Here is a 20011-nt window from a genome sequence, read left to right as displayed (position 1 = left end):
TCAGTAAAAGACACAGTGGGGACAGTATTTATCTTTTCTTATTACCTTTGTTTTCATGTGATTTATAGAGAAGCCAGAAAACATTTCCTGCATCTTGTATTATAAGAAGAATTTCACTTGTACTTGGAGTTCAGAAAAAGAAGTCTATCCTACAATTTACACTGTCCACAGAACTAAGTAAGTATGAGATGGGCTTGCAAGATGGGAGAAGGGACTGAACGTTCTTCATTCATTCTAGGTATGAGTCAGTTGAGATGTAAGATACTATCTTTCTTATAGCTTTTTGGTACTCAGGACACCACATAATGAGAATAAGTGACTCATGTTGTGAATTATATAGCATTTTATATATGCTACCACATCAGAGCCTTACCACAACCCCATGAGATCACCACTATAGCTTTCAGTTTGAACCAGCTCTTAAGAGTTAATTGTTAAATTTTTGGAGTGAGCATTCACACCTCAGAAATCACAAAATGCTACAAATCAGGTCTTGATTTCTTGTTTTGTTGATTGTTTAGACTTAAGAAAGTTATGGGAAAATGTTAATAATGCAGATTAAACTTAAAAGTTTGCTGTGTTCATTTTTTCAGACAGCTGATTGTTAAATACTTAACAACATACCATTGACAGTTAATGATCTCTATTTTATGGATGCAGAAACTTAGACTCAGAGAAATTAGGTGATGTGTCTGAAGTTACACAGCAAGTAAGTGACAGAGGGAGGAAGAACACAAGACTTCTTACCTCCAACTATTGGCACCTCATTCACTATGTCATGCTGCCTGTTGTCCAGTGGTCAGGAGCTAGGATATAAGGAATTTGGTGTCCTCCCTGACAGGAAGAGCATCCAAAGAGAGATAGGAATATCATATTGGTTAAGATAGCAACCCATGCTAAGTAGGATGAGGCTGTTGGACCATGAGTATTTCATGGAATAGAATATGATGGAAAGATGGAAGATCCCTGAACTTGGAAATCAGGAGACCTAAGCTCTCAGACCAGTTCTGCCACCAATCAGCTCGATGACCTTGGTGTCCTCATCTGTAAAAGGGGTGGGAGGGTTGGACTGAGTCTCTCACATTCTATGATTCAGTTTTGTGTGCAAAGTACTGGGGAATTAAGAAAAGCAAAAACATTCCCTTCCCTTCAGGACATTACAGTTGAATGCGAGAGACAATATGGCAATAACTTTGGGCATAAAAATATATATACAGAGTAAATGGAAAGTTATCTCAAAAGGAAGGTGCTAGCAGTAGGAAGGACCAGGAAAGGACTTCTGCCACATGTGGAATTTGAGCTAAGTCTTAAAAGATTCCAGGAAAACCAGATAAAGTACCGCCTCTGCCTTTGCAAAGTTTCCAGTCTAATGAGGGTGACACGATCTATTATCTCTCTTTGTCTACCTATCATCTATCTACTTACTTTTCTATCATCTATCTTTAAGCTATCAAACTATCCCCTGTCTTTCATGTATATATTTATTTATCATCTATCTACCAATCATCTCTCTCTCTACCACTTACAATCTTCTATCTCTACCTCTCTGTCTTCATCTCCACTTGTTTAGTCTTTTCAGTTGTATCTGACTCTGTGAACCCAGTTGGGGTTTTCTCAGCAAAGATATTGCAATGGTTTGCCATTTCCTTCTCTAGCCTCATTTTACAGATGAGGAAACTGAGACAAACAGGAGTAAGTGACTTATCCAGGGTCACACAGCTACTAAAGTATCTGAGGTCAGATTTGAACTGACCTAGCTGCCCCTATATATTCATTTCCATCTAACTATCTGTCTGTCTTTCTGTCTACCTGCCTATCTACCTATCCATCTATCTAAATGAAAATTTAACAATTGACTCTCACAAGTCTGTGCAAAGTAGTTGCAGGACACTCCTGGCTCTGAACCTCCAGGCACTGCTGGCCTACCTTGAGTTCTGGGCATGGAGTCTATGATCCCAGACCATTGTTGTTCCACAGTTCCTGTCCTGATCACTTGTCTAAAGGTCAAATTTGTGATCATGAGCAGGAGAGATGACCCGCTGTGATTTCTTCTTGGTTTCCCAATGATTTCCCAACTGCATTGCTGGTCAGTACTGTTTCCTTCTAGTCTGCCATGCTGGTTCTCCCACCTCTTTCCTGCTCCTTAAACAATAAGGGCTCATCCCTATCTCTTATCTGTCCCTGTCCTTCTCAGAAGCTTGGAGCTAACATGGAGGCCTTTAAAAACTTTGCTTGTAATAATTCAGGTTGTGGTGCTCATCTTTCTTTCTATTTCCTCTGTAGATAGTTGCACATATGTGATAAAAATTATATTCAGGCAGTTTGGTGTAGGAGGAGCACGTCACGACTTGGAATTCTAGCTCTGACATTCACTTGTTGCACAGTTGTGGTAGGGAAACAAATTATAACAGAATGTTTTTGCTTAGAAGTGACTGCATTGATCATCTTACATTTCTGTGGTACTTAAAATTTAGAAAACATTCCCCCCCTTTCTTCCCTTTGCGAGGTAGATACATAAAAAAACTGAGGCTCACAGAGGCAGCTATAGTGTAGAAAGAGTCATGAAAGTCAGAAGATCTGGGTTTGAGTCAGGTTTCTGTTACCCTTATGACTTTGGACCAGCCATTTCATTGGACTTAAAATTCCTCATTTGTAATGTGAAAAAGTTGGAGTAGATGGTATCTCAAGTCTCTTCCTCAGGTCTCTAATACCCTGACAGATCATGTGACTTGGCTATATTCATACAACTTGTGTCAAAACTGGACTCCAGACCTTGGGGTTCTTGTTATTTCACCATTTGCCTCAAATGCATTTGTTATCAGGTAGTACTTTCCATTAAGGGGGAAACTGAAATCTTGTTCTCCTGAGGCACATAAATCAGTGGCTCCTAAACTTTCTGCAGCCACAGATAGATCATTTTGGCAGGGCCAGAGACCTCCAATCTCTTATTTTGTTGTTGAGTTGTTTCAGTTGTATCTGACTCTCTGTGGCCCCATTTGGGTTTTTTTGGTTTTGTTTTTTGGCAAAGATATTGGAGTGGTTTGATATTTCATTTTCCAGTTCATTTTACAGATCAGTAAACTGAGGTAAACAGGGTTAAATGACTTGCCCAGAGTCACATAGAGAGAGTCTAAGGATGGATTTGAACTTGAGTTCTCCTAGCTCCAGGACTGGAGTTCTATCGATTGCTCCACCTTCCCAGCTTAGAATTGTTTAAAAAACAACACTGAAATCCTTTCTTAAATTAGTAGGAATTTTGGCAATGAAAGCAAACTAAAGATTGTTTCTATTTTTAATTAAATATAATTTTTAATTTTGCTAAAAATTTTTATTAAATTTGTAAATAATTTATTCTTGCAAAAAATAAAAGGAGGCACACGTTCATGTTTTTAGACGTGTGTACTGTTAGACTCTAGCATGCAACTAGGGATTTCTTATTGGTGACCTCTACAACTGGAGTGTCACTTGGCATAGACTAGTCTTTCTCAAACCTTTTGATCTCAGGACCCCTTTATATTCTTTAAAATTATTGAGAACCCTCCAAAGCTTTTGTTTATGTGGGTTATATCTATCAATATTTACCAAATTAGAAATAAAAATGTCTTAGCATTATTATGAAAATAGTTTTGACCTCACACACCCCTAATAGGGTTTTGGGGTCCCCTGGAGTCCCTGGACCACACTTCAGGAACCAATTGGTCTAGACAAAGACACTATTGGCATATATCTTCAAACCGATATAATAACTAGTATAGAAGCCTCTTTAAACAGTCATGATACATTTTTCAAATGGGCTTCACAAGAGGGCAGCCTCAGCAGCAACTTCTCTACTTTTATTTTTTGCAGGGATGATCCTGGAAGAAGGTAAGCTTCAGGATTTGGAAGACTTTTTTGATTCTGTTTTCTGTACTGACCTTACGTAGAAGTTCAGCAACCCTAGAACATTTAGCTCTTCATTCTGTTGCTGTAACCAGTACTCCTTGAAGAGTTGCAGCAAATACATCATCTCCCAACTTCAATCCAAGGCAAGGGCCATAAATCGGTGCTAGATTTGGGTGGGTGGTGTGGAAAAGGCTTTGTAGACTGTCCTGAAGACCTAGTGGGTGTATTGGATTTTGACAAGTGAAGGGTGGTGGTATTGATTTGCAACCTTTCCTCAATTCAAAATCTCATATCTGTAGGGCAGAGCTACATATATCTTAGAGTGTGACCTCCCTTGTACTTGAAGTATTATTTTCAGTGTTGAATTAGTTAATCAGATATTACTATAAATTATGCAAAGGCAACTAACTGACTCAGGCTCAGGGCTGGAATGAAATGAGTCACTCATGGATCAATGCAATAAAAACAGTTTTACTTAAGATTAGTGAAAGGATACATTTCATATAGTTAAAAAGATGCTGACAGATAAACCACTGCTCCTTTGTGCCTCCAAATTCACTACAGTAACTGGACAAGCAAAGTGGATTGTCCTGAAGGTCACGGGGAGGGTTGGATTATGATAGATTTGCTCTTATTTTATTAATTTGGAACATTTGCATCCCAAGTCTCATATTAGGCATTGTGCCATTGAGATCGACCTGTATACACAGCCTCTTGGATAAGGAAAGGAAAACGTATCAAAATATAACCTCACTGAAAAGTTATTTTTTTTCATTTGAAAGACTAGATAGCGTATTGTATGCAAGCATAGTAACATATGATAGAACTTTGTCAATGTAAAACTGTTCTCTTGGAAGATAGTAAGCCATGTATGAGGATTTTAACTTTTCCATTCCATGACTTTTGTTTGGTTATATAGTTGAGCCTTTTGCCAACAGTCATGGACTTATGGGAAGTTCCTCAGTGAGTGAATATCCTTTACCCACTCTCTTATTTTTCCTCCCTAATTAAATAAAAAGATCTAAACAAACACCAAAGAAAATAAGCATTTCCATATAAAGTAAGACAGAAAAAAGGATTGTATATGAAACCATGAATTTCTATTATCTACATCTTGATTTTCCTTTTGTGGATACAATAAATTCAATATGTAACTTTCAAAGCTGTCTTCTAGCTTTTTTGTTTTCCTACTCTCTTTTGTGCATTTTTTGATTGCTTCAGTGACTTTTTTTTTCTTTTTGGGCAACCCTATTACTAGTTAATCTTTCTTTCCCAACTCCTCTATTCCAATTACAAAACAAAACAAAAAACCCCCCAAAGCCTTTGCAACAAATACACATAGTCAAGCAAGACAAATTCCCACATTAGGTATGTCTGAAAATGTGTGTTTTGTTCTGCACCTACAGTCCTTCAGGAGGTGGGTAGCATATTTCGTCATCAATCCTATGGAATTGTGATTGGTCATGCCATTTATCACAGTTCTTAAGTCTTTCAAAGCTGCTTTTCTTTCAAGTGTTGGTATTGTACACGTTTTCCTGGTTCTTCTCACTTTACTCTGGATCAATTCATACAAGTCTTCCCAGGTTTCTCTGAAACCATCTCTTTCCTAATTTCTTATAGCAAGTGATGATATTGATAGCTAGTCTTTACATAGCATTTTTTAAATTTACATAGCATTTTAATCTCCTTTGATCCTCACAGTAACTCTGTGAAGGATGTGCTATTATTTATCTCCTTTTTACAAATGAGGAAAATGAAGTTGAGAGAGCCTTGGTTAAGTGACTTTCCTGGTGTCACACAGCTAATTAGTGTCAGAGAAAAAACTCTTTAAAACTCAGGTTTTCTCAGTTCCAAGTTCAGCATTCTATCTACTATGCTACTTAACTGCCTAAAATAATATTCTATTGCATTCATATACCATAGTTTGTTTATCCATTCTTCAAGTGATGGTGGCAGCCTTGGTTTTTAGTTCTTTGCCGTAAAATAGTACTGCCTTAAATATTATTGTATATATAGATTCTTTTCCTGTTTCTTTTATCTCTTTGGTGCACAGGCCTAGTAAGGCATATTGGTAAGTAAATGGGTGTATATATAATTAGTGATTTTGGGATATAGTTCCAAATTGCTTTCTAGAATTGCTAGATCAATTTATAGCTCCACCAACTGTATGTTCAAGTGCCTGTTTTCCCACAGCACCTAAAATAATTCTCATTTTATTATTTTTTTGGTCATCTTTGCAGATTCCATGAGTGTGAGGAGTTGATTTAATTTATATTTTTTAAAATTATTAGTGATTTGGAACATTTCTTTGTATGGCTCTTCACAGCTTAGATTTCTTCCTGATTTTATTGGAAAGACCTACAGTCATTACAAGTAATATTGGGTTTTGGTTTTAGAAGTACACTATTTGTCATATAAGGAAAGGTTCATTTATTCTTTTTTTTTTTTTTAAATAATAGAAATGGGTTTTGTCAAGCACTTTTAAAAGCATCCATTGATATAATTATGTTTTAAAATAATTTTTGTTATTAATGTGGTATATCAAGTTTATAGTTTTCCTTGTATTGAACCAATCTACTTCTGGATATGTCTACTTATAGATAACATTATTATCTCATATTTAACATGTCTAAAGCAGAACTCAGTTATCTTTTTCTTCAATCCTCTACCCTTTCTTATTTATGTTATGGTCACCACCATCCTTTTGGTCACCCAGGTTTGCAACCTCAGTATTATCCTAAATTCTTCCTTTACTTCCCCTGCCTTAGCCAAACAATTGCTGAGTTTTTTTTTCAGTCTAATCACAATATTTCTTATCTGTTCCCCTTTCTCTTCTTGCTGCTTTGTTCAGATTCACTTCACTTCATTAATTCATTCAAATTTTCCCAAGTTTTTCTAAAATTGTCCCCTTCATAAATTTTTATGGCATGCTAGTGTACTATCACATTCATGTAGCACAGTTCAGCTATTGCCCAAGTGATCCATTGGCAGTCATTTGTATAGCACTGAAAAAGTCAATTAACTTAGGTAGTATTGTCATTTTTATTATATTGGCTCATTTAACCCTTGAGCAATTAATATTTCTTCAACTATTTAGGTCTGTCTTCATGTCCATAATCAATGTTTTGTAGCTATGTTCTTTTAATTTCTGTGTGTACCTTGGTGGGCAGACTCCCAAGGATTTTATACTTTCTATAGTTATTTTGAATGGAATTTTCCTTTGTAGCTCTTCCTGGTTCATATTTTTGGAAATACACAGAAATGCTGATGATTTATGTAAATTTATTTTATATTCCTCAAATTTATTAAAATTGTTAGTTACTTTAGTCTTAATTGACTATAGAATTCTTTATGTATATCATCAAATCACCTGTGAAAAGGGATAATTTTCTTTCTTCTTTGCCTATTCTTATTCCCTCAATTTCTTTTTCTTGTCTTGTTGTCATTGCTAACACTATATTAAATAATAGCAACGACAACGGACATTTTTTTCTTTACTCTTGATCTTATTGGCAATAACTCTTGTTTATCACCAGAACATATAATTCTAGTTCATTGTAAGGGAAACTGAGGAGATTCTCCCCAGCCTCTTGCATGATCACCACATGATCTGACATAAAGAATGTAACTTAAAGTAGATATGCATAACTAGGAGTGCCGAAGGAAAGAGCACTGAAATATTGGAAGAACTAACGAACCATGTAGCCAAGGCAAAACAATCCTCATCTTCAGAGTCAGAAACCTCCTTAATGGAGGATGTGTACAAGCTCAAGGACCTGGCCTGTTCTGGAGCACGTACATCAAAACAGACATCTGGAACTTTGGCCAAGTTCCACTTTTGTTCTATGATCGTTTTTCCCTTGAGCTACATGTACAAAAGGACAGAATGGGAGAGGGATTTTTGGAGGTCTTTTGTTTCAGAAGTGATACTTACTTCTGTGATTCTCCCAGCCAGGACCCTGAAGCCTGTCCCTTGAAGCCTCCCCAGTCATGTCAGGTGATGGAGCTCACCTGGTTGATGATGTATTTCTTCTCTTTCTCTGCTCTGTCTTAACTACTATTTATATGTATACACTTGCTAACTTTCACTATTTGTAGTACTGTTAAATAAACTTAATTGCCTATTAAGTTTGTTTGAGTGTGTGCCATTGTATCTTAAGATCCAAATCTAAAGTGAAAGTACTGTGCAGTCTGTAATCCCTTTTGATTACACTCATGGTTTAAGATAGTTACTATTTACCATATTATTGAAAGGTCCATTTGTTTCTCTATTTTCTAATATTTTTTAAAAAACAGAAATGTGTGTTGTATTTTGTCCAAAGTTCTGTCTGTGTCTGTTGATATAATTGTGTTTTTTGTTTTTGTTATTAATGTGGTTGATTTTGAACCACATTATCCTTTTAAGGTAATTAAATTCATGTCTAATCATGTTTGTGTTTAAAGCGCACTTGGAGAACGCGACACTTGCACAAGTGAGAATCGTACATCATGCTCTTTCTTCTTCCCAAAGTTGATATATCCTGGTGCTTATTCCATTGAGGTGAAAGCTAAAAATAGTTTTGGTGAGCACAAGTCTAAGGTAACCTCTTGGCGCTTGGAAAAGATAGGTGAGTGTCAGCTGGTAACATAAAAACTTTTACTTTAAAAGTGTTTGTCTCATACTTATAGAGCAAATAGAAGCCCAGCTTGAGGATGTGATGCATAATGGCTGCTGCTGTCTATATCACAGGAAAACTGACTTGTCAGTAAAGCACAACAAAAACTCTAATCAAAAGAGCAGCTATAGGGAAAAAAACCCAGAACAAAAATAAACTATTCTCAGTGACTCCCATCTCTTTACTCTAGGATTAATTATGCTTAAAGTACCAAGAACTAGAATTTTTCCTTGAATATATGGAAGGGAGAAGATGGTAAAACTCTCCATTCTTTCTCATATTTCCCATTTGTCTTTTTAAACTTTTTCTTTAAATTTATTAGTATTTTATGTTTTTATATCCCCTTCATTTCCAAATATATTCCTTCCTTCTCTCCTGCATAATGAGGCATCCCTTGTTGTCACAAATTAAAAAAAAAATTCTCACTAATTCTTGCTTTTCTCAGTCCCTTGAGAGAATTAATCTTTACTATGATATTTTAAATGTTAGCTAACATTTTAAATAGTGTGGAAATATTCATATATTTAAATTCAAATAGATTGTATGTTTCTTAACTTCTAACACATCTGTGGAACAAATGATTTCATTCACACAGATGTCCATGGCATTTTTTGTTTTGCATATGTACCATGGTCTAATTTATAGTAAGAATGAAGGACAGTTTGGATTAGTGAAAATTCTGACTTCTGGAATTTTTTAAGGAAGAATCTCAATTTAAAAATTTTGTTACTGAGGGCTAATTAACTGTTACCAGCAGAAGTCTCGCTAAATCTGCCTTGGCATGAGATAAAAACTCCTTTGTCTTATTTATTTTACTTATTTATATGCCAGTGAATTTGTTCCTTTATATGCCAAGTGAGTTATTTCAAGTTTTAAGGAAGTTTGAAAATAGTCTACTTTTATCATAACAACTTGTATTTTTATAGTGTAAATTACTCAAAGAAGAACTTTCTATCTAAGAAGAGTTGTCATAAAAACTGCAAAGCAGTTTGGCAGAAATTAAATTCAGACCGTCAACTTATGCCATATTACTATAATAAGATCAGTATGCTATGTATACAACTTTAATATTAAGTCACAACATAAGAAATTAGTAAAGGGCCAGATCATTTACCATTTACAGCTACAAGGAAGGGAGGAGGTGATCACAAAAGGCTAAAATAACAGAAATTTTGTTTCCTGATGTTGAAAAACTTTTGCAGTAACAAAATCAAGGATGAGGGGAGAAACTGTTGGTCATCTTTGGTCTTGAGATAGGAACAAGCATTTCTTAAAAGACTTGGAAATTGTTAATAACCATGTGAAAGACTGGTCTAAATCAGCTCTTCTTGAATCAAGAAAATTTTGATAATGTTAAAAGGTTTCTGAATGCACAACAACCAAAAATTAATTAAAAATCAAATTGTAATGAATATCTATCTATCCATCTATCTAAAATAAATGTTTCTGACATTGTTGCATGTTGCATTGGCAACTTCATGGTAGCCTTGGTTCTGAACATAAAGCATGTGCACTCTGCACTGTGTATGCCCTTGGGCCATGCAACACCATGGAAAGCTGCCTAACTGTGAAAAGGGGTCATGAGTGGAAAAAGTTTAAGAAACTCTGGTCTAAATAATAAGAGAAATATAGATCAAATCACCTCCAAGATTCCTGTCATATATTTCCAGAAAACTGGTAAAGTTGACAATGATGCAAATATTTAATAAGTCAATGGTATAGTTACAGAAATATGTTTTTATACCTTAAAGAAAGATGAATAGGAAGAGTTTGGAGAAACATGGGAAAATTTAAATGAACTGATGCACAGAGAAGGACGCAGAAGCAAGAAATTTTCTCTCTGTCTCTATCTTTCTCTCATCAATTTAAATGAAAAGAGAAAATCTAAAACTTAATTCTGTATATAATGGCCAAACTTGTGCCTGAAGATGAGATAAGAAAGTGCATCTCCCTTCATTCTTTGCAGCAGTAGGGGACTGTGGGTATGGAATATTTAATATATTGTCAGACTCAGTTAATATTTTTCATTGACCAAGCCACTGCTTTCTCAGATTTCTGACAAGGCTTTCCATATGTGTGATGTCAGAAAGAATGTAATTGATGACCTTTGTTTTACAATGTAATCATCATCCTCTCTAAGAGGGGCTGGTGTTCTCCTCTCTAGCAGTCATAGACTTAAAGTTAGAAGAGACTTAAGAGGTCAATCAAGTCTATCTCTACCAAATCATGATCCCTAATGACAATGGTCCTCAATATGACTGAAAGGAACCTGTAGTTAGATTGGCCTTCAGGGCATTTTTACTTTAGGAGCTGGTAATAATACAGCTGCTTCTAGCAGGATGATTACATTTATCCAGGAATTTGTTATTATAATGTAGATTGAGAAGCTCAAATCACCTCCCTGGAAATATAATCTATCTCAAGAAATGAGGATGAAATTGGAGGGAGATTAAGGAATTGGTCCATTAATGAGTTGCTTGAGTTTCGCTTCTTCTTTTCTCTTTTACACAAGATATAAAGTCTCCCATTATTTAGAGTAGAAGGGGGTGCTCCATTAGAAAGTGTGCATTGTATCCTACCTCTCTCTCTCCTCCCTGAATCCCTTTTGCTCATCCTTGTCTAGGATATGTACTGATAGTGGGCTTAAAACTCCTAAGATCTGTCAATTTTCAGAAAATATTTTTGAATTTGAATTGCATTATCTTTGGCTGTGCTTTCTCATCCCTTTGTACATATGATTTTTTATGGTTCCTGTTCTTATTTTCAGTGAAAATAGAGCCACCTACCATTCTAACTGTGAAACCAATCCCAGGTGTTAAAGATATGCTTGAAGTAGCATGGAGAAAACCTGAGGGGGTACCTTATTCAAAGTCATACGTATGCCAGCTGAGATACAGGAGAGTGAATAGTGCTAACTGGGTAAGTCACATCATATGAAACTCCTTTTCAGAGTGGTCGAGAGAATGGCAGCCTGGATAAAAGCAGATAATGTCTACAGTGGGAACTTTCTGACTTTATGTTGAAAGTAGCTGGCAGAGAATGGTGAATTCCCTCTCCTGCCCCCTTTTCTTCCCTCCCACCCCCCGTGCTGCCCCATTTTTCCATTTTGGCTTTTTTCTAATGGGAAAATATGCTGTTGTTGCCTTTTGTGAAATGAGCCCAGGAGCTCCTGTTAGAAGTCAGTACAGGGATTCTTAGTTTAGTCACAACATTGGATTCTGAGAAGACACTATGTCAGGCCAAAAAGTGATGAAATCACTTATAGGCATAAGAATAACATAGGTCAATAACAAACAGATGAAGTTCTTACATTTACCATGCACCAGACACTGTGTTAGTTGCAGGGATACAAAGAAAGGCAAAATCTTAGTCCTTGTCCTTTGAGGACCTTAAATGCAAACAGAACAGACAATGCACAAATAACCATACATACAACCATATATATAACCATATACCATTTGTAAGTAAGGTGGATTTTAGTGTATGGTAGATTTTAGGGTATGTAAAGTAGATTTTTGTTATTTTTTCTTAGAGTTACTTTCTCAGGATCCATAGCCACAACATTCTCTTGTTACCAGGTATGAGATATGAGTTCTCATGGTTATGGTTCAGAACAACTCCATGACACTTGCTCAGCATTATATAATGATAAATAATATAAATGTTGGTGCTTAAATTATAAATATCCACTGCGACTGTGCAGTGAAATAGAGGGATGAGGTAACATACAATTGGAGGCAATTGCTGGCAATGTGCCTCCTTTGTCAGATGCCCTATGAAGCAGGTGGGCACTGGTCAATGAATGGGGAACCCTCAGGGTTGAAAGCACAAGCTGGAATGCTGTGTGTGCCTTGCCTGGCTTCCATCAAGGCTTAGGGGGAATCTGTGTTTGCCCTCATTGAGGCGTGAGGGAATTTAGGAGAATGTACAAGCTGTGCCTGTCGCGATTGACCCCATCAAGACGTAGAGGTAGCTGTTCCCCCCTTTTCACCTGCCCCTGAGAGAAGGGCGATTAGGGAATGCTATAGGAATTGATGCTCCCATTATCAGCAACCCTTGTGAGAAGACTAGACTAGAATAAAGTAAGATTGTTAACCCCTCTGAAGCTTTCTTCCTGTCTGACCTGATCAAGAGTGTGCTAGTATTTGTCTGTCTCACAACCACATATAACTTTAACCATATATACAATGCAAATCAAATGGACTGTCAGAGAGAGGCCACCAATAATAGAAGGGTTGGATGGAGGGGCAAGTACAAGTAATGTCTTCTGGTAGAAGGTGAGATTTAAATTTATTCTTAAAGGAAGTCAGGGAGGGCCAGGAAACAGAGTTGTGGGGGAGAACATTCTAGGCTTGAGGAACATCCAGTCTGGAGACGGATTGTTGTGTTTGAAGAGTGGCAAGATGGCCACCATCCCTCGTATGTGGAGGGGAATAAAATATAAGAGACTGGAAAGGTAGGAGGGGACAGATTTTAAAGGGCTTTAGAGAGCAAACAGAAGATTTTTATGATCATGAGCAAATCACTTAACCTCTATTTGCCTCAGTTTCCTCAACTTCAAAATGAGACTAATAATAGCACCTTCCTCCCAGGACTGTTGTAGGGATCAAATGAGATAATAACTGTAAAGCACTTAGCACAGTACCTGGCACCTAGTAGGTGCTATAGGTTATTATTATTAATTATATTTGATCCTGGAAGTCATAGGGAATTACTAGAGTTTATTGAATAGGGGAGGAGAGGGTGACATGATCAGATGGACATTGCTGTAAAATCACATTACCATCTGATGGAAGGATGGATTGAAGTAGAGAGAGACTTGAGTCAGGGAGGTCAGTTAGAAGGCCATTGTAATTGTCTGGGCCTTAAGTGCTTGCACCTGTGTTAAGAAAGGAATGGGGTGGGGTGGGGTGAGGAGGGTTAGGAGATGGTAGGAAAGGTAAAAGAAGAAAAGTGATGAAGTTGGAGGTGAGAGAGCCACTATCTGGAATGCTACAGAAATGTGTGTGTGGTTGGGGTCTGCATTGTAGCCCAGTGGAATTGATAATCCATGTGTTTAATGTGCTGGGTTATGAAGTATTAACATTATTCAGAATTAGTTCTGCACGTGTTTGTAAATCATTTGTTGAGTAATTGTTTTCTACTCTCAGTGGAGCCTTCACTCTATATGGATGCAATTCTTTCATTCCTCCCTCTACTCACCACCTTTTCTTCTCAAACCTCCCATAGCATTTCCTCTTCCACTGTCTCAGCTGAAGACCTTGCCTTTACTAAAAAAAATCAAAGGCCATTTGCCCTGAGCTGCCTTATCCACACATTAACCTTATTCATTCTTGGACATTATGCCCCTCTATCTTCTCTTTCCTTTTGGTCTCTGACAAAGAGAAGGCCCTTCTTTGTGCCAAGGGCAGCTCCTCTGTCTGAGTCTTTGATCCTCTGCCTTCTAATTCCAGCAGATTGTCCATATTATCATTCCTCCTCTCTTGTTAATTTTCATTCTTTTCCTGTGGCCTTGTTTCTTCCCTGCTACCTACAAATATACTGAAGTTCCACCCTCCCCTCCCCTTCTTAAAAAAAAAAACAAAACAAAACCCAGCCCAAACTTTTACTTAATCCTTCCCACACCTCAAACTGTCATGCTATATTTCTTATCCCTTTCTAATCAATAATCAATCAACTAAAAATTGCAGCCAAACTCCTTAATAAAGCTATATATATTTACTGTCTTCATTTGGTCTCTTTTCACTCTGACATAGGATGATAGGATGATAGATTTAGCACTGGAAGGACCCTTTGAGACCATAGAATTCAACCCTTCATTAAAACAATTCTGAGGTTACACATCAGACTGACAAAGATGAAAAAAGAGGTGAATGACATGTTGAAGGGGCTTTCGGAAAACAGGCATGTTAATGCCCTATTGATGGAGCTTTGAATTGGTCCAGTCATTCTGAAAATCAGTTTGTAACTATACCCCCAAAGTCACTAAACTGTGCATATCCTTTGTCCTAGCAATAGCCTTACTATATTCATACCCCAGAAAGATCAAAGAAAGAGGACCAATGTGTATAAAAATATTGCTACTTCCTTTTTTGTAGTGGAAAAATTTTGAAAATTAAGGGAGTGCCCACATATTGGGGAATATCTAAGCAAGTTATGATATGTGAATTTAATAGTATGCTACTGTACCAGTTTCAGAAAAAAACTTGGAGAAATGAGGCAGAGTGGAGTGAGTGAAACTAGAACAATATCATATAGAAAAACAACTTTGAAAGATGTTAGATCTCTGATCAATGCAATGACAAATCACAATTCCAGGGGACCCAAGATGAAGCATGATACCTACCTCTTTTTTTAAATAGTATTTTATTTTCTTCCAATTTTATGTAAAGACAATTTTTAGCATTCATTTTTATAAGATTTTGTTTCTAAATTTTTCTCCCTTCCCTCCCTCCTCTCTTCCTAAGATGGTAAGCAATTTGATATGTTATATATGTGCAGTCATGTAAAACATATTTCCATATTAGTCACAGTTGTGAAAGAAGAAACAGACCAAAATTTAAAAAACACAAAAATAATAGAGTGAAAACAATATGCTTCAATCTATATTTGGAGTCCATCAGTTCTTTATCTGGATATGGATAGCATTTTCCTTCATGAATCCTTTGTAATTGTGTTGGACCATTGTGTTGCTGAGAAGAGTTGTCATTCATAGATGATCATCATACAATGTTGCTGTTACTATGTACAATGTTTTCTTTATTCTGCCCATTTCACTTTGCATTAGCTGGTATGTCTTTCCAGGTTTTTCTGAAATTTGCTTTCTCATTATTTCTTATTGTGCAATAGAATTCCATCACATTCATATACCACAACTTGTTCAGCCATTCCCCAGTTGATGGGATGCCACCCACTTTTTGCCAAAGTGATGATAGGCTTATAATATGGAATGAGATAATCATTTTTTGGACATGCTCAATCTAGGAATTTGTTTTAACTAGTTATGTATATTTATTATTAGGGTTTTCCCCTTTTAATTGTTTATTTTAGGAGGAGGGAATGAGAAGGGGAAAAACTAATGCAATTATATTTTTTAAAAGAAAAGTCAGAAACAAAAAAGTCAAAATTGTTAGCTCGGGAGTCAGTCTAGGCAGGAAGAGTTCTAGTAGTCAAGAGGAAATCATCTCTGGCAGTTGAGAAGAGTTAGTTCATCAGGAGGAGCAGTATGTTTTGCCTTCCCTCACCTTCCCTTGCCTTCGCTTCCCAATCCTCCTTTCTTTTCTTTTTCTTCCCTTTCTTTCATTCTTCTCCTCTCCTCTTCTTTACTCTCCTTTCCTTTCCCTGTCACTATCACTATCCATTCATTCATCTCCCCAGTTCTCTTACCTGTTCCACTGTATCCCTTCCCCTACAAAAAAAATATTTTGTTTTTCCCTAAGCAAAATAAATTCATACATCGGAATGTCTACATCTCACCTCTCACCTCTAATTCATTACTTCTCCTTCATCAGTCTTTTGTAGTTGTTACTGGTCATTACATTGACCAGAGTTCTTAACTCCTTTGAAGCTTTTTTCCCCCATATACATCCCCATATACTGTATAAATAGTTCTCTTGGTTCTACTTATTTCACTTTGTATCAAGTCTTCCAAAACTTCTCCAAATATATCCCTTTCATTATTATCAAGAACTTATTTTCATAACTGCTTATATGAGTTTAATGTAAAAAAAATATGAAGAATGCTGGCATTGGAGTTGGAAGACCTGGCTTTGAAGCCTTGATTACGTGACCTGTGTGAATTTCACAAATTTCACCTGTAGAAAGGAGACGGTACTTCCTACCTCACTGGGCTGGTGGGAGAAAAGCACTTTGTAAACCTTCAAATGAAATCTTAATATTAATGAATATTATCTATTGTTAACCTTTTTTACTCAACATTTTCAGGAAATGGTATTTTTGTTGTTACCGTTCAGTTGTGTCCAACTCTTTGGGACCTCATTTTGGGAGAAATTGTATATGCCCATACACAAAAAGAGTAAACTCTTAAATAAATCCATAAATATTAAATACCTACCATATATTAGGCACTGGGCTCAGTTCTGAGTACACAAGGAAAAAGTCAACAAAGGAATCAACCTATGCTCAGCCCACTCAGTGTCTTCCTGACCAACAATGGAAACTCACTCCCAGGCCACAGAAGTGTAAAGTTTTTTCATTTTTTCTTACCCAAAATCACCACATAGTTTCTACTCTGACTGTCCCTCTAAGTCACAATAATTATGCCTTTCTTCTGAGATGGCCATTTTTCACTAGCTTTAAGAGCTAACACTTGGGGTGGATTTGGTGGTAGGGCCCATGAATTTGAATTCCAGGTCTGCTACTTATTACCTGTATGACCTTGAGCAAACACTTGGCTTCTCCGGGTCTCAGTTTACTCATCTTTAAAATGAGGTTATTGGATTAAATGACCTCTAAGTTCCCTTCCAGCTCTAGCATGCATGATCCTATGCCCATGAAGGGACATGAGAAACGAATGAATAAATCCAGCCTGCATACTCTTGAACAAATTGCTTGGTAAGATTATGGAGCTGCATATGTGTATGATATTTTCTCAGGACACATGGTGGTTGTTAACGTGAATTTTCTTAGTTGGAAGAAGAAAGAAACCTTTCCCAGTTCTGTAGTTGGTAATAGAAAGGCAGGAAGGTGAAGAGTTCACAAATTGAAGAAACTGGGGGCAAATCTATGGTTCTTTTCCAATTTGTTGTTTTTGTCTTTTTCTTTAGAAGCTACTTAGCCAAAGTGTGAAAGATGAAAGACCACACAATATCACTGGACTGCGGCCTCTGCGGCAATATGCTGTGTCCATGCAATGCCGTGTGGACGATTCGGAGCTCTGGAGCAGCTGGAGCGAAGAGAGAATAGGGACAACGGAGGGGCTAGGCAAGCCGATCTTTTATTAACTACCATGTGTTTCAGTGACAAGAATGCAATACTAAGAGGCTGAAGACCAGGCTCTGAATCGCAGCTCTCTCACTTACCTCTGTGGCCTTGGATGTCTCTTCCTTTCTCTGATTCTACAAGTGTTTTATTTGGTTTATACCTTTATCTGGTTCTCAAGGAACTTTGATCAGACTTAATATATATATATATACAGTTGTTAGGTAGGTGAGGACACAAGATGACACAGATTTGGACGTGTGCATCTATATGAATGTTTTTTTAAAATTTTAAGCATTTAAAATGTATTTATTTATTTTTAGCTTTTGACATTCACTTTTATAAGATTTTGAGTTCTAAATTTTTTTCCCCTCACCTCTATCCTCCCCAAGACTGTGTGCAAGCTGGTATAGGCTATCCCTGTACAATCATATTAAACATATTTCCACATTAGTTATATTGTGAAAGAAGAAGCAGGAACAAAGGGAAAAACCATGAGAAAGAAGAAAACAAAAAAGAGAGAAAATTGTATGTTTCCATCTGCATTCAAACTCCATAGTACTTTCTCTGGATATGGGAAAGCATTTTCCATCATGAGTCTTTTGGAGTTGTTTTAGATCCTTGCATTGCTGAGAAGAGCTAAGTCTATCAAAGCTGGTCTTTGCAGTGTTGTTCTTACTGCGTACAATGTCCTCCTGGTTCTGTTCCCCTCATCCAGCATCAGTTGATGTAAGTCTTTCTAGGTTCTTCTGAAATCCTCTTGCTCATCATTTCTTGTAGAATACATTCATCTACCACAAGTTGTTCAACCATTCATCCCCCAGTTGATAGGCATCTTCTCAATTTCTAATTCTTTGCTACCACAAGAAGAGCTGTTATTGTGTGAAGTTTTTGAAAAGCTCATTTAGTAGGATAGAATTTAGTAGGTATATCAGTCTTAAATTTAAGCACAATTTTTTTTGTTTTACATGGAAGCATGGTATGATAAGTCTTGAGTCAGAAGACTTGGGTTCAAATCCAACTTTATTTGTATTCCCTGGGTGAAATAAGTCACAACCTCTTTAGGTCTCAGCTTCCTCAGCAATGAAATATAGACTTTGGACTAGTTGTCGCTAAAGTGTCTTTCACCTTTGAATCTATGATCCTATGATGTTATGATCCTAAAAATTAGATGGTGAAAGCATGGGTATGCTGCCATTCATCTGAAACATTTCTGAATGTTTTAGCAGACTGAAAGTTCAATAGGAATCAATAGTATTAGGCCTTATTATAAGAGGAACTGTAGCCTCCTCTTATTCTGTCTTGGTCTCAGCCTGTTTAAATCCATGGAATGGCTGTTAGTGTAGATGGCAGTGTAAAGATGGTTGTCTAAGAACTAAACGATCCATAACCAATCATGAAAATGGCACAAAAAATGGCATCCAGAAACCTAGGTCACAGAGATTCGAATCTTTCGGAAAGGGTTGACCCCAGCTTTCTGAGAAACATTTGCTTTGCCAAGAAACACAGAAGGGGCACATGAAGATTCAGACTAACAATGCCAAAACTGTCAAGGCCCAAGAAGAGGCCATCAAGGCCTTGAACACCAAGGCCTCTGAGGCCAAACTCCTCAGGCCTAAGATCCCCAAGGCACCTAGCATTCTGGCCCCAAGATGGCCACCAGCACCAAAAGCCTAGGCCCCAGGATTATGAAGCCTAACTCTAAGGTTGTCGGAACCACTGACTCTAAGTCTGCCAAGCCCACCAACCCCCAGGGTTACCAAGTCTGGCACCAAGGGCACCAAATCTGATCTTGAGGCCACCAAATCTCATCCTAAGGCAACCATGTCTGAAACAAAGGTCATCAAGTCTGATCCCAAGGTTACCAAGATTCTAAGGTCACAAAGCCCAGTGATTGAAAGGTTCCCAAGCCAACTGATCTCGTCTTTCAAGGCCACTGAGCCAATGAAGCTGGGTCTAAGGCTACCAGTCCCAAGCCTTCAAAATAGATGCTTCAAGACAGAAGGACTTGTTTAAACCCTAAACTACCACTTTTTCCTTGCAAGAGTATGATTTTTCACTATTTTGTAGAAATAAAGGAAATATGAGTCATAAGAAAAAAAAGAGAGGCATAATATTAAGGAGCGATCCTATTTTGTGCTACGCAAGGCAGATCACATCTGGAGTATTTTGTTCAATTCTGGGAACCACATTTAAGGAGGGACGATCATTTGTTGGAGTGCATTCAGGTAGGGTAACCAGGATCTTCAGGGCTCTTGAGTTCATGCCATTATGAGCACTGGTTGAAGGAAATGAGACTCTTGTCTGGAGAAGATTTAGGGAGAATATAGTAGAGATTTGAAGGATTATCACATGACAGGAGGGTTTGAACTCTCCTTGACACCAAAGGGTGGAAGTTGCAGAGAGGCAACTTTAGGCTTCATCTGAGGAAAAAATTCCTAGCAGTTAGTGCTGTCAAAAAATGGAAGGGGCTGCTCCTCCTCATCGGGGAATCCCATCTGGAAGCAATGTAGAGGGGATTCTCGTTCACATGC

The 20011-nt window shown here is 37.3% G+C and overlaps 2 protein-coding genes across 4 annotated transcripts in view; one reads left to right on the top strand and one right to left on the bottom strand.

The window, feature by feature from the left end:
• Window positions 1–20011, bottom strand: part of IL6ST (interleukin 6 cytokine family signal transducer) — a 123763-nt gene that overhangs the window by 1937 nt on the left and 101815 nt on the right. The gene's annotated exons all lie outside the window — the stretch shown is intronic.
• Window positions 1–20011, top strand: part of IL31RA (interleukin 31 receptor A) — a 91703-nt gene that overhangs the window by 41022 nt on the left and 30670 nt on the right. For all 3 annotated transcript variants that reach the window (XM_072605613.1, XM_072605614.1, XM_072605612.1), the window contains exons 3-6: window positions 69–177; window positions 8326–8489; window positions 11305–11456; window positions 17324–17480. In XM_072605613.1, coding sequence (XP_072461714.1) covers window positions 69–177; window positions 8326–8489; window positions 11305–11456; window positions 17324–17480 — 582 coding nt within the window. The remainder of the gene's footprint in view (window positions 1–68; window positions 178–8325; window positions 8490–11304; window positions 11457–17323; window positions 17481–20011) is intronic.

The sequence above is a fragment of the Notamacropus eugenii genome, chromosome 4 (assembly GCF_028372415.1).
Source record: "Notamacropus eugenii isolate mMacEug1 chromosome 4, mMacEug1.pri_v2, whole genome shotgun sequence".
Classification (NCBI taxonomy): Eukaryota; Metazoa; Chordata; class Mammalia; order Diprotodontia; family Macropodidae; genus Notamacropus; species Notamacropus eugenii.
The sequence above is the reverse complement of the archived record's forward strand: the minus strand, read 5'-3'. Positions and strand labels throughout refer to the sequence as shown.